This window comes from Xenopus laevis, chromosome 7S, assembly GCF_017654675.1.
Source record: "Xenopus laevis strain J_2021 chromosome 7S, Xenopus_laevis_v10.1, whole genome shotgun sequence".
In the NCBI taxonomy this organism is placed as follows: Eukaryota; Metazoa; Chordata; class Amphibia; order Anura; family Pipidae; genus Xenopus; species Xenopus laevis.
The window spans coordinates 77897913-77914063 of NC_054384.1; the positions used below are offsets into that span (position 1 = coordinate 77897913).

General features: G+C 39.9%; 1 protein-coding gene across 6 annotated transcripts in view; it reads right to left on the minus strand.

The window, feature by feature from the left end:
• rere.S (arginine-glutamic acid dipeptide repeats S homeolog) overlaps nucleotides 1-16151 on the minus strand; it is a 234731-nt gene that overhangs the window by 62903 nt on the left and 155677 nt on the right. For all 6 annotated transcript variants that reach the window (XM_018226743.2, XM_018226741.2, XM_018226742.2 and 3 more), the window contains 2 exon segments: nucleotides 1077-1182; nucleotides 425-521 (listed from right to left, as the gene is read on the minus strand). In XM_018226743.2, the coding sequence (XP_018082232.1) occupies nucleotides 425-521; nucleotides 1077-1182 (203 nt within the window).

The following is a 16151-nucleotide window of genomic DNA, read 5'->3' on the forward strand; positions in this document are numbered from 1 at the left end:
CATACAGCCATTTCTTATAATCCACAGGTAGAGTTATGGCAGGACCAGCAAACCTGTAAATATGGTGAGAACGTCCTATGTGTATAAAATAAAATACATCACAGCAGTCACAGTCAACATATGTGGTACTGTATAGGCCTACAACATTTCAGCATGAAGAGGCCTGCACAGAAGGAAGTAGAAGTGCCAGTGTCAATCACAATAATAAATATTGGAGATTTAGAGCCAAGCTGAACTTAAAATTAAAGATCTGTACATTCAGGGTAAGCTTGAGCGATGCTCCATGCAAATATGGCCTTGTAATCAAGAACTGTACATTGCATTGTATGGCTATATGTGTATGCAAGTACTTTATGACTGAACCTATACTATGTAGAAGTGGGGGGCTAGGCACACAAAGGTAACCGCATCTTTAAGAACTCACCTGAGGTAAGCTGCGTGGTATGTATCAACATAATCAGAGATAAACAGCTCTCTAGTCCGAATAACTGGATCTGTGATAATCAGTTCTCGACCAGTATCTGTAGGTGGAAGCACAAATTCAGCAAATAACAAGCATCAAGTATGATCTCCCCATTGTTGCTGAACTCTCTGGATACCCCCATAACTGGCAACATACACAGAAAGCTAGATTTCATATTAGATTGGAGTACATAGAACCTATTTAAACAACAAAAATCAGTCTGCCTCCACGTGCCCTACAAATATCCTGCTGATCAGTCCAAGGACATGAATAAATAAACAGAAATTCAGCTGCTTTGTGGCCAGCTTTCATCTTCATGGCTCCCCAAGTTTTGTCAGCAATCCGGAGCTTTGAAGCTACTGCAAGCTAAAGGTTTGCAAAGAAAACTGGGAAAGCCAGGAGCATTACCTTTACATACAACCCCTTTCCTACTTTTATCCCAAAGACACAATGCAACATATTCATGAATCCAATGCTGTCACAGAGTTCATCAATAATTAATATTAAATACATGTGGGGAAAGATCTGTCCAGATCAAAAAATCAATAAGTACTATGAGGCAATGGTACTTATATATTCTTGGGGACAAGGTGGCGTGTGTTTTGGAACTTACCATTTTCATTATGCCGGTCTTGTACCAAGTGCTGATAGACCGAATCTGGCACCTCTGACTGGCGATAGTACCACTTCACATTCATCAGGAGATGGTCTCTCTTGCTCTGAAAGAGTAGATAGATTATATATTATAGTACAGGCAATAGATTATTTCAATTATACAACAACTTTGCCAATTAAATTATATATCTTGAACAAATTACTTACTTGCCTATATCTGTACGTACGTACGTGCTGTGTACACCATTTTGTATAATCAAATGACCTGGGTGCTACCCAAATGTAGTTATGTTAATAGAGTTCCAAAAAAAGAAGGCACACACCAGGAACTTTTTAAAAAGTTAAAAAAGACACTACTTCTGTTGAGGAAGTTAAAAACAGGCCAACGTTTCAATCCGTTTTGATAAAGGTCTTAGATGGAGACTGAAATGGCCTGTTTTTAATTGCTTCAATAAAAGTAATTAAAAAAATAAATAAAAGTTCCTGGTGTGCACCTACTTTTTTGGAACACATGCACGCACGCACACATAAGTTTTCCCGCATTTTACATTTTTCATTTGTGGTCCAACCAATTTTTAGTGCATTTCCCTGGTTTTAAGAAACGTTTTCCCAGATTTTACATCAAAATTTGGGCCTGGGGTACCCAAAAACTAAAACGGACGCCTGTGCTTATATCCCTTTAGTACTTTAAGAAAAAGTTACTTTAACACATTTCCCTGATTTAACATTTTCCTGTATTTTAAAACATTTTTCCTGGTCCCCAGAAAATGTAAAATGGGGGAATTCTACTGTATTTCTGACAACTGAAACAATGTACCAGACCAGTTCTTCTCAAGCCAAGAGTGCAGTTCCCACAATGCCTTGCATGCGTCTTCACAGGTCTGTTAATTAGCTTTTGTTACACTGTTTCTATATACACAACTAGAAGTGCATAGCAAGGGGCACATGGATACTGCTTTCAATACTGATGAAATTGTATTGGCTGAGAGTTCCGACCGAGTAGATACAATTTCTAACTTTCTCTAATGCTCAAGTTAAACAGTCTGACCCCATTCTGCTGCTGAGCATTCTCAAGGGGTCATATTACTATTGTAATAGAGATGTTGAATGCTTTCTTCACGTGAATATAACATGGACACAGAGCAAGGAACCTGCTGGGGGCTTAAACGATATTCATTTGTTGGCAGTCTAGCTGAAACTATGCATGAAGGACTGGCGAACAAGAGAAAGCAATAATGAGCAGCAAATATATTTTTCCCATATTCCAAATGGAACAGGAAGTTGAGAAAGGCCTAGAGGGAAATTAACATTCTTGCATGGTGAGGCCAACCACAATGTGTTTATTTATTTTTCTCCTATGCAATCACATTTTCTTTTTTTTTTCTTTTTATTTACAAGCTGTAAGCCTGTACGAATATCCAATCCCAACATAACACATATCTGTGGTTTTCTAAATGGGGAAGAAAGAAGAGGGTGGAATGTTATTAAGAGTTTAATGCACCCTCATTGAAAAATCTACATTGCAATGGACAATGCAAGTACTCAAATTACCAGATGGTGGCAGCATTATGCCAGGCACAGGATATACTCTGTAATAGTGATGATGAAAATATGTATTGACTTGAGACAGTGTCAAAGATTTTAATACTTTTATCTAGAGAAATAAGAGGAAGGGAGACTTAAGATGGAAAATGCTCAATATGAAGAGGTGCTGTCATCAACTGAAAAGAAAAGTACATGCAACTTTATTCAACAAGACCTACAAATAGGAACATTTATAAAGTGGCAGATTAAAGGGTGAACTGAGCATATATTATATTTACATGTTGTACTTGACCAACAAGCTTTTCCAGCACCATCAGTATCAAAATGGGGACAAGGAGGCATTGTTTTGGGCAGCTACAATGGTCAATATCCTGCAAACTTGGTTAAACCTAGTCCTCAGCTTAGAACTTCTTATGAATGGTCAGCCAGTCATGTGCCTGCAGATAAACATAGGCTGGGAATCAGCCCCCACGCTCCAATCAGGCTCACAGAGTGGATTTTGGCACTAAACTGCACGCTTTCACGAGTCAAAATCTGCTCCATGTGCCTGCACAGGTGCTGATGAAGTGGCTCCAGGTCAAGGCACTTTCAAAAGCAGGTTGGAACATAGAGGCTGATTCTTGCTCTGTTTATCCACAAGATGAGAATCAGCCTGCTGAGACATTAGCCGTGAGGTGCAGATTGTAATCACACACAAAAAAAGACAAACTGCAAATCTGTTTTGATTTGATCCATACATCATCAGAATTGAAGGTGATTGCTAACAAGAAGTTGGTTTAAAACAAGAGCCGTCAACCAGTGCTATGCCCCAAGCATCAAATGCATGTTTAGTGCCTAAACACACTCTCCTTAACCCATATATTACATATGGTAACCCCAAAAGCCATTTGTTCAGCAGGAGTTTGTAGCAGATGAGAAAGTGCCTCCCACACAGTTCAAATCCACACACAGTTAAATCATTAATTCTATGTAGCCAGCAGCTGTCTGGCAGACATTCTGTAAGAGGGCTTTAAACTGCCTCATTACTTCTTCTACTTCCAGTCTGAGCACCACGTACAAGCGCTTGGTAAGCTCTTTCAATGATGTGAAAGGACAGACTCAGCCTTCCTAGGATTCCACACTCAGCTGTGTGCCAATGTGGCCTTTATACAGTGATTTGGAACCATGTGATAAGAACCAATCACAGTGCTTGTCTTTAAAGAGATGTTAAAGTCTGAGAAGGCATGTGTTAACTAACATTCACAGGCACATATGAAAAAACACCTAGAGCCCAACAAGAAACACTGGATTTCAGTGTATTAACTATAATGTATGTTCCACTTTTAAATGTATTGTAAATCTACACAGTGATGTGCATTACTAGCTATGTACATCCGCATGAATAACATAGACCACTCATGAGACTTCATTTATATGCAAAAATGGTGCAAGTCGACGGTTCAGTCCTATATAGAGGACCTTTATCAAGAAATAAATAGATAGATAGATAGATAGACATCTCCACTGGACATAAATGGATAGGAATTTTTTCAGGATTCTCACAGCCCACTCACATATTCCACAGTTCCAAGCTGTAAATGCAAGAGGTAGAGAAGGCCTTGTCCAAAAGAGCTTGCAATCTAAAATATTGTACAACCTGTTCCAAGGTACTGCTGCTTATCTCCATTAAAGTTGACTAATTATGTCCCAATGAAGGCTCATGGGCTGATTAAAGGGGTGGTTTAAGTTAACCTTTGGTATGTTATAGCATGGCCAATTCTAAGCAACCTTTTAATTGGGCTTATTCATTTTTTTGCAGTTTTTTTAATAACTTTACAATTTTCAAATGAGGGTCAGTCTGTATGGGTAGGACTACACGGTAGGACGCAACTGACATTTTCTATCTCTTACCTTATTTCCGTCACAGCGTGTCGGATCGCGACAAAAACGTCTGTGTAGTCCTACCCTAAATGTATTGTTATTGATACTTTTTATTACTCATCTTTCCATTTAGGCCTCTTCTATTCATATTCCAGTCTCTTATTCAAATTAATACCTGGTTGCTAGGGTAATTTGAACCCTAGCAATCAGATATACCACATCATTTGCTAGATCTCCCTGAGACAGGGACTGATGAGAGTCATGTCTAATCCCTGAAAAGCGCCATGGAATACGCTGCTTCCTACATATATAATAATAGAAATAAATGTGTTTTAGTAGCATTATAATGCTCTACATTATTATCTCACCTGGAAAAACCCCATGTAATCTGCATTCTGAAAAATGTATTTCATACCTATACTATTTATAATGAGTTTAAATTTTAAAAACCCTTGAAAGTTGCATTTAATAACCCTTCAAACAAAATGACCAACACAGTAAGCAAAAAAAGCAATTACAGATAGGTTTAATAGACTCCTGAAGCAGCTAGCCATATATGGGCTAACAAAAGCTGCCTCACCAAACCAAATCAGCAGCTTATTGGTCGGTGTATAATTTACAACAGCAGCTGTCAATCCTCTTTCACCAAAGACTCACCCCACTTATCAAATTCAATAACTATGGACCACCTACTGCACTGCTTACAGTGGAATATTAGTTATAGTCAGGACAAGTACAAGAATTGTCTCCACTGGGATCATTCGGTATTCCTTTCATACCTCCCAACTGTCCCTTTTTCAGAGGGACAGTCCCTCTTTTGACAGCTCAACCCTCAGTCCCTCATTTGTTCTGGAAAGTCCCTCTTTTCTCTGCACTGAACAGCCATAAAAAGAAACAACGTTTCTAGCTTAATTGGCTTTTGAGGCCAGTATAGCTAACAGGTGCAACTAAGATGCTTTATAACAATTTAAAGATAAGAAAATAAGTAATTTTAACAGTTTAGATAAGGAAAAATATTTTCAAATTTTTATAACCTGCCAAACTTTGTAAAATGAACATGGTAATTAGGGGGTGCGGCCACAAAACGGGTGTGGTCAAAAAAATTGCTGCACTACATGCAAAAAAAAGTCTTTTTATTTCCAAAATGTTGGGAGGTATGCCTTTCCTTCATAACACAGAGAGGGGGAAACTACTAGCACTATATGAATTTGTTTTATATGAACTAGCACATTTTAAAAGAACAGTTCAGTGTAAAAATAAAAACTGGGTAAATAGATATGTGAATTTTTTTTTTCTAAAATAGTCAATTAGCCATAAATGTAATGTTTAACGGCTGGAGTGACTGGATGTCTAACTACTTCCAGAACACTACTTCCTGTTTTCAGCTCTCTTGGTTTCCACTGATTGTTTACCAGGCAGTAACCAATCCATGACTTAGGGGGGGCCCATGGGACAGAACTGAGCATTCAGCTCAGATTCAAAAGGAACAGTTATGACCCATGCCCCCCCCTTCCAAGTCACAGATTGGTTAATGTCTGGTAACCAATCAGTGGAAACCAAGAGAGGTGCAAAGCAGGAAGTAGTGTTCTGGCTATTATGTTAGACATCCAGTCACTCCAGCCTTTATATATTACATTTTTGCCTAACTATATTAGAAACATTTTTTATTTTGCACAGCCTATTTATTTACCCAGTTTTTATTTTTAATTTAATTCATTTAAAGCTAAAAAAGGCAATATAAACTATATGCATTTAATGTGAGAGTGTGAAGGATTTTATTATAGAAACTTCAGTAAATGATTCTAAGGCTGGACCAACAAAGAGATGGCAACCTTTCAAGCTGCAAGCGATATCTAATGAATGTTTAGTCTACCAGAGCTTTTCTAATAGAAACATGTCTTGATGACTTATCTCAGAGGACACGCCTGGTCACAAAGGGCCAGCAGCATGATTGAGCGCAGTAATGGAAGGCAGGAAATGAGAAGGCTTGGTTATGGCTGCTATAATCCATCAGCATGTTCACTCAAGTGTGAGCCCAGGCAGCAAGATGATGCGCTGGATATTAAAACTGGCTGCTCACAGAGCAAAGCTCTTCATTGTGCCACTGCACAAAAGCAAGCGGCTTGGATGTGTATTTAACGTCAGCATGGAGGAGTCAGACTTCAGGATTCTGTTCTTGCAGAAACTGTCACCCTGCAAAATCTTGTACATTACCTATATCAGAAGTCCATTATTTCTATACAGCAAATGCATTGGGAACACTGTGCATTCTATTCGAATCAAAACATGAAGAAAAATGTATAAAAATTTGTTGTATTCCTTTACAGAAAGTGAAGAAAATGGAATATTAGGCTGTTCCAAAAAATAGCAGTGTCTGCATTCTTCTTTACAAGCTCAAACAATCATTGTACAAAGTGAAAAATATTTCAAGATTTTGCTTTCCTTCACTGAACTAATATTTAGTTGTATAATCAGTGTTTCTGAGAACTGCTGCACATCTGTGTTGCATGGAGTCCACCAACTTCTGGCACCTGTTACATTCCACAATTCTTCAGCATTTCTTGGTTTTGCCTTAGAAACAGCATTTTCGATGTTACCCCAAAAATCCGGGGGATTGGGCTGGCCACTCCATAATGTCAATCTTGTTGGTCTGGAACCAAGCTATTACTCATTTACTGTTGTGTTTTGGGTTGTTGTCTTGTTGAAACAACCATTTCAAGGGCATTTCCTCTTCGGCATAAGGCAACTTGACCTCTTCAAGTATTTTGATGTATTGAAACTGATCCATGATCCCTGGTATGAGATAAATAGGCTGAATACCATAGTATGAGAAACATCCCCACAAATCATGATGCTTGTGCCACCATGTTTCACTGTCTTCACACTGTACTGTGGCTTGAATTCAGTGTTTGGGGGTTGTCTGACAAACTGTCTGCAGCCCCTATACTCAAAAAGAACAATCTTGCTTTCATCAGTCCATAAAATGCTGCGCCATTTCTCTTTAGACCATTTAGTATGTTCTTTGGCAAATTATAAGCTCTTCCGTCTTTTTTCAACAATGGGACTTTGTGGGGGCTTCTTGCAGATAGCTTGGCTTCACATAGGCATCTTCTAATTGTAACAGTACAAGTAACTTTAAACCTTCTTTGATCTTCCTGGAGCTGATCATTGGCTGAGTCATTACCATTTTGGCTATTCTTCTATCCATTTGAATGGTAGTTTGCTATTTTTTTTTCCATGTCTTTCAGGTTTTGGTTGCTATTTTAAAGCATTTAAGATCATTTTAGCTGAGCAGCCTATCATTTTCTGCACTTCTTTATATGTTTTCCCCTCTCCAAACAACTTTTTAATCATTATTCTTCTTTATTCTTCTGAACTTTATTCTCCTGAAAAATGTCTGAAACAACCCATTTTACTATGCACTATAACCAGCCGGCACAACATTTGCTGCCTCCCTTCCTTAAATAAGGGCCTTAACTGACACACTGCAGGAAGGCACACTGCACGGAAGGCTGCAGGACCAGACAATATCCCTGGAAGAGTGCTAAGAGAATGTGCAGATCAGCTGGCAGATGTTTTCACTGACATCTTTAACACCTCCACTGTCCCGAAGTACCAAACCACCACCACTGTCCATGTGCCGAAGAAGTCATCAGTGTCCTGCCTCAATGACTACCGTCCTGTGGCACTCACCCCCATCATCATGAAGCATTTTGAGAAGCTCGTCAAGAAACACATCAAAACCCTGCTGCCACCAGCACTGGACTCCCTACAGTTCGCATACCATCAAAATCGCTCAATAGACCATGCAATAGCACCACCCTCCATCTGGCCCTCTCTCATCTGAACAAAAAAAAAAAAAGACACCTACGTTCAAATGCTGTTCATAGACTTCAGTTCAGCATTCAACACTATCATTCCTCAGCATCTGATAGAAAAGCTGAGCCTGCTTGGACTGAACACCTCCTTCTGCAGTTGGGTTCTGGACTTCCTGACCGACAGACCTCAGTCAGTCAAGGTTGGAAACATCATCTCCAGAACCACCACACTGAGCACCGGAGCCCCTCAAGGCTGTGTGCTTAGTCCTCTACTGTTCACTATGCTGACGCATTACTGTGCAGCCACGCACCGCACAAATTACATCATAAAGTTTGCTAATGACACGAACGTGGTGGGTCTCATCAGCAATAATGACGAGTCACCATACAGAGAGGAGGTGCAGCGGTTAACAGACTGGTGCAGAGCCAACAACCTGTCTCTCAATGTAGACAAAACAAAGGAGATGGTTGTTGACTTTAGGAAGACTAGGAGTGACCACCTGCCACTGTACATCGACAGCTCTAATGTGGGGATCGTCAAAAGCACCAAATTCCTTGGTGTCCACCTGGCAGAGAACCTCACCTGGTCGAGAACCTCACCTGGTCCCACACCACCAGCTACTTAGTCAAGAACGCCCAACAGCGCCTCTACTTCCTGTGCAAGCTGAGGAAATCCCATCTCCCACCATCCATACTCAAAACCTTCTACAGAGGGACTATCGAGAGCATCCTGAGCAGCTGTATCACTGTCTGGGCTGGGAACTGCACTGTCATGGAGCGCAAGATCCTACAGAGGATAGTGAAGACAGCAGAGAAGATCATAGGCGTCTCTCTTCCTTCCATCACGGACATTTACACCACTCGCTGCATCCGTAAAGCCACCAGCATTGTGGCTGATCCAACACACCCCTCACACTCACTGTTCACACTCCTGCCATCTGGAAAAAGGTACCAAAGCATTAGGGCCCACACTACCAGACTGTGTAACAGTTTCTTCCTGCAATACTTCCTGAATACTCAGGGACCAGACAGATCTCTCTCACACACACACTCCATCTGACCTTACTATATACCACAACGTTACACAGCCACTGTACGCCATTGTATGGATGAATAGCCATTGGATACAGTTGTTCCCTATGAGCACATCTGCACTTTGTCATGTTCTTGCTACTGTCATGTCACAATGATACACCCATCATGTCTAACGTTTAGCATTATTTACTTAACATATTACATCTGCTGAGTGTACACTGTCTTGTCCTGTCCCTGCACTATGCTGTCCGGTCTTGTAGGAGTTGCATATTCTTGCACTTTTTGTCGGTTGTCCGGTACATCTATGTTGTGTTGTGTAGCACCATGGTCCTAGAGGAACGTTGTTTAGTTTCACTGTGTACTGTACAAACGTATATGGATGAAATGACAATAAACTCACTCTAGACTTGACTCTTCTTTACAAAATGAATAATCATACTAATTTAACACACACTGCTGGTATTTGGAACAAGCCTCAATTAATGATTCAATTACACTGCTATTATTCTGAAAATGGCTTACAAAAGAGAAAGACACATGTTAGGGACCAAAATAGTCTAACCCGAGTCAAACCTTCAGTCTAGTTAAGCAGCTGCCCAAGGTAGGGCAACAAAGAACTGCTGTTATTTACAGAGACTTGCAGGACAAACAACTAAACTTTAAAACCTTTTACAACAAATAAATGAATATACACAGTTTATAATTCTAATTTATTCTTGATTCATATTAGCTACAGGAAAAGATCTCATCATAGTGCAGGATATTATTATTATTATTAACATGTATTTATATAGCGCCAACATATTGCGTAGCACTGTCGGATAGCCCTCATGCTCAGGATCCCAAGGGACATGCATCTGCAATACATCCTTTCTTATAATATGCTTAAAGTAACAGTAATAAGAATAAGAAAGTGTGTTAAAGTAATGAAAATATAATTTAGTATCACACTGCACTGGTAAAACTGGCATGTTTGCTTCAGAAACACTACGATAGTATATATAAAACAAGCTGCTGTGCAGACATGGTGGCAGCCATTCAAGCTGGGAAAAAAGGCACAGGTTACACAGCTTATAATAGTTAAGCTCTGTAGTATACAATTAGATTCTACGTAACATATCGGTTATCTACCAAGCTCGAGTGACTGTCCCCATGGCTACACAGAAGCTTCTTTATAAAAAAAAATATAGTTATGTTTCTAAAACAAAACACATCCGTTTCACCATTGTGGGGCAACAGTACATCATATTCTCTATCCTTTAAAACACTTATTTTTTGGTGTTACAGTTCTTTTAATAGATTCCCTGGCAAAATATCTCACCCCCCGCAGTTTAAACAGAGATCGCAAAACACTTAAATCTGGTCCAAAGTATCCTTAAGAGACCCAATGCCATTAATTTCCAACATACTCTGTATGATGAGGCATGTGTGTATAAAGAGACCACATTAGAAATCTTGAAGATTGTGGCTAATGAAAAAAAAGCTTTCAAGGTGGACATCATTACCGACAATCAAAAAGGTTCCAGAAAGCAGTGAAAAAACCATTCTCCATAAGCTCCTCTCTCTGCACCTGTATTTAGTAATAAGATCGACCTAAGCACAGAATTCCCTCTGGCATCGGCACAGCCAGGTGCTTCATAAAGGCTAATAGGTTGTTTTCATTTGTGGATGCAAATTTAGCTATTCAAAAATAGACCTGCCTCACACTGGAGGCACATCTAAACCAACATAATGTAGCGAGTACACACACCAGCTACTCCTCAGTATGCATTACAGGGATGGGAAGAAGAGGGACCACTTCTAGTCTAGACCCATGTAATACAGTGAATCTCAACTTCAGGTTACAATAGGACGAAATAAAGAGCTCTGTTTTGTATCACAGAAAGAATGCTCCTGCTTTATTTGAGTTCTTGTTGCTTGTAACGCCTACTTTAGAGCTCCATGCTGCTATATTTATCCCAGAGCACCCACTTCAAGCCTTTTAGTGGAGTCGCTAAAATCAAGCAATCGTCACAAGAAACTTGAACTACCAGAAAATACCAGCTAGGCACTGTTTTTTGCATTTCTAAATCAGTTTTGCCCAGTAACTGCTTAAAGGGATACGGTCATGGGAGAAATTTTGTTTTCAAAATGTATCAGTTAATAGTACTGCTCCAGCAGAATTCTGCACTGAAATCCATTTCTCAAAAGAGCAAACAGATTTTTTTATATTTAATTTTAAAATCTGACATGGGGCTAGACATATTGTCAATTCTCAGCTGCCTTGTGCTCTGATAAACATCACTCTTTACTGCTGTACTGCAAGTTGGAGTGATATTGCCTCCTCCCTTTCTCCCCCAGCAGTTCAACAGAACAATGGGAAGGTAACCAGATAACAGCTCCCTAAGATAACAGCTCCCTGGTAGATCTAAGAACAGCACTCAATAGTAAAATCCAGATTCCACTGCATCACATTCAGTTACATTGAGTAGGAGAAACAACAGCCTGCCAGAAAGCAGTTCCATCCTAAAGTTCTGGCTCTTTCTGAAAGCACATGACCAGGCAAAATGACCCGCGATGTCTGCCTACACACCAATATTACAATTAAAAAAAAAATATATATACACTTGCTGGTTCAGGAATGAAGTTTTACATGGTAGAGTGACTTATGTACAGTGTTACCAGTCTAATTTAGAAATAAAAACTACATTATACAAATCATGACAGAATCCCTTTAAAGGGTTACCAACATTTTAAAAACACAGGATGTAATTTATAAACAGTGATCATTCTCTGCTACGTAAATAACCCAGTTTTTATGATTTTCTCTGTTTAGGGCTGGGACACACTGGGCGATTTGGGGAGATTTAGTCGCCTGGCGACTAATCGCCGCGACTTTCCACGACCAATCTTCCCCGAATGCTTCCCCTCTCTCTGCGCCTGGCTAAAATGAAAAATCGCCTGCGCTAATCACACGCGGCGATTCGTTTTCCGAAGTCGCCCGAAGTTTCCTCGTGAGGCAACTTCGGGCGACTTCGGAAAACGAATCGCTGCGTGTGATTAGCGCAGGCGATTTTTCATTTTAGCCAGGCGCAGAGAGAGGGGAAGCATTCGGGGAGAAAAGTCGCTGCGATTAGTCGCCAGGCGACTAAATCTCCCCAAATCGCCCAGTGTGTCCCTACCCTTAAACTTTCTTTGCTTAGCTTTCTTCTGTTAACGCAAAGGTGAAAAAAAAAAAAAGCTAGTGAATTTTTAGCTGCAATGGCAGAACCCCTACCATGTCACTGTCACCTTCCAAACAGGACAGTTGTGCAGCACTGTTTCTAGCCACATCATTTGCATGCCAGTGACTGATGAGCAAGTGTAAATGCCAATTCTGTCATCCTGGGCAAGTACACCGGCTCCTTTGTTTCAGGTCATTACCACTCAAGATGGCAGTGCCAACACTGCTGTGCAGCTCTATAGTTCAGATGGCATTATTGGGTACCTTCATAATAAATAATTAAACATATACAGAAGTTTACATAAAACTTGACCTATTAAAGAATCTTACCAAACTGGCATATACAGATAGAGATATCAGTAAACATTGGTCTATCACAACGTTTACCTTCAGCCACCATTTTGTGATGGTCTGTGTGATCTCTCAGAGAAATATGTAACAGGAAATAATGTGGGAGTAGAAGACAAGAGCTGTGTCCATTTATTGGCTGGTGTAAACTTGTATGTTGGGTTGTGTGTCAAAACACACTGAATCTTATGAGCCAGGTGGGCAGCCATTAGCACTTAAAGGGATGGTTCACCTTCAAACAACTAGTTGTTTTCAGATAGATCACCATAAATTATGACTTTCTATTTTCTATGTGTGACTGTTTTTCTAATATTAAAGTGTAATTTTTCACCTTGTGAAGCAGCTCTGGGAGGGGGGTCGCTGACCCTGTAAACGGTTCTAAATGGATATACATAGTTGATACATTTCTTATCTTTGGGTTTCATTCCAGGCAGCTGTTAGAATTGATACAATAGTTGCTAATACTCCAGAGATGCTGCTGAGAAATGTATCAACTAAATGTTGCAAAATTTTAAAGGTCCCCACAGACGCAAAGATTTCTCTTGCTAAACGACCGATTTTAGCGAAGTCCGACCAATCCTTTGAAATTATCGTGCGGTTAGTGGGATTCGAACGATCGTACATCTTATGGTTTTTCGGCCGACATCGGCCAGGTTAAAAAAATCTTTATTGGTCCCATTGCAATCTATGTATGTTTGCAGGGACAAGCAGGCAGCTACCCTTTGTTTTCCTGTCAAATTGGTCTTTTTAGTTGATGGACAATTCGTACAATTGTACGATAGTTCCGAGACAATCATGGTCTCACGATGATGATCGGATCTTTTAAAAATCTCAACATCTATGGCCAGCTTAAGTCTGCACCTGAATTACTGAGCTGCCAGACTCAAACACCAGAGACAGAAACATTAAACTTTTAACTGAGATTTTGGAAAAACAGTATAATGGAAAGTAATTGAAAAAAAGTCTTTATTTCTGGGGAACAATCTAAAAATGCGTTTGGAAGGTGAACAACCCCATTAAAATTAGTTTTTCTATGAAGGTTTACCCAATGGACCTACAACTACAAAATAATATTTTCATGAAAAATTGTTCATTTAGTCAAAGTAGGGCTGTTTTATGCAATATATCCAATCCAATAAAGGAACCTGAGTACAGACCGTCAGTGTAGACTAGAATCACTTCACACTTGTGTTGCTATATAGTGACATTGTCCCCAGTTTAAATGGCTTTGCTGTATCTGATTTGTGCGGCACAAAGGCATTTTGTAAATCAAACCTCTGTGCACTATGGGCACGCAGCAAGCAGCTGCCTAACAACCCAGGGCATTACTGATGCATTTAACCAATCATTGAGTATGTGCTGTGGTAATTACTTTCTAATAAGGTTTCTGGTTTTAAGCTAACAGAAAAAGCAATCTGTAAAGAGAAGTGGGTGGGGGGGAGGGAGGGAGGACGGTTCATGGCGCTTGACATTTGGCATAAAGTGTCAGTTGTACTGTATGGTTCACATCTAATTACTGAACACAAGCAGGCAAAGCCTCTCTCTCACCCACGGATTAAAAATAACACACAAACAAGGCATGTACAGAAGCAGACGTCCTTAGGAAACCTTCAAAGAATTCTCTCTTTCTGAATGTGAATAAAGCCAGCATGCCACTGAAGGATCTGGCACTGCGCTTATTCCACAGAATAAAATACACCCAACAGACGGAGACACTACATACCTCACAGCATGACCCACAGTACTTTAAGATTCCTTGAAAGCAGGTTTGTACCAATCCCAGGGGCCTTGGCCCTTGGGTTCTTCACACAGCAAATGGAGCCTATGATTATCTGTGTGCTGTTACGTTTCTACTCTCCAAGTTTAAAATAAACCTAGTTAATGTATGGTGTTTAGCTTTCATGTACAGGTATGGGTCCTGTTATCCAGACTGAATGGGACCTGGGGCTTTCGGGATAACGGATCTTTCCATATTTGGGATCTTCATAACTTAATTCTACTAAAAAATCATGTCAACATTCTGCTTAATTATATCTTAGTTTTGATCAAGCACAAGGCAGTGTTTTATTATTACAGAGAAAAAGGAAATCATTAATAATTTGGATTATTTGGATAGAATGGAGTCTATGGGAGACGGGCTTTCTGTAATTCGGAGCTTTCTGGATAACGGGTTTCCGGATAACGGATGCAATACCAATATTTGCATTTGGTAAATACAATGAGTATACAGTAAACAAATAACCCTTACCAGAATATTTGTATGTTCACTTCTGTTAAGGGAGCTGCTATGTTGTCTAGTTGAATAAAGCAATACATTTTTCACAGGCATTTGATTTTACTGTTCAATATGAATTGCCTCTAAATTTCTGAATATCAACTAGCAGACCCTGATCCAACCAACCCTCGTACTTTGTATGTTCTATTGTGATCCTGGATCCAGGCTTCATGTGGACAACACATTCACCCACTGGACTCGAGTGCAAATGAAATCAAACCAACAGACCTATATAAAACGCTGGCTGTCATAAGAAAATGGTTCTGTTATTTTGCCATGTATACAACATGGAGTGCACAAAAAACCAAAGGTCAATAAATACTACTGACAAGGTGGTTATTTGGTTTAACATAATTAAGTCGCTCGTGCCATTAAATGTTTTGCTTGCTGATTAAATCCACACAAAATGGAACTCTCATGAGCAGACTGCAGATTCCTTCTCAATAGTTTCTTCACAAAAGGGAGCAGAATAAGATGCTGAATTACAAGGATAGAGGCAGTAAACTGAGCACCGGGTGCAGAAGCGGCAGCAAAACAAAACATGCAGATTACTGTGCAGGGAATTGCAAATGATGGGCAGTTAGTGTCGGCTGCTGAAGTAGTAGTTTGTATTAACGGCGGAGGAGTAAGAATTTATATGTAAATCACTCGCATAAAATACACACAGGAGATGAAGAAAAAGCACCAGTATAGCAGGGAAAGCTGAAAGAACCTTCATCTATTATACTATAATTCAGTAGTTAACACTTGGAGTCTCAGAGATGAGCGCATGCAGACATGCTGTGTGCAGAGGCTGACTAGCCTAAACCTGGCGTTTAACAATCCAAGAAAGATGGAAGAGACGCCATTGCTACATGATTTACTATAACGCAGCACAGTGACTTTAAGTGGAACCTCTATGTATAAAACACATGGCAGCAGACTATTTGCACATGTTGGCCTGTATTTGCCAGATCACATTAATGTCAGAGTAACACTGTCACAGTCTGT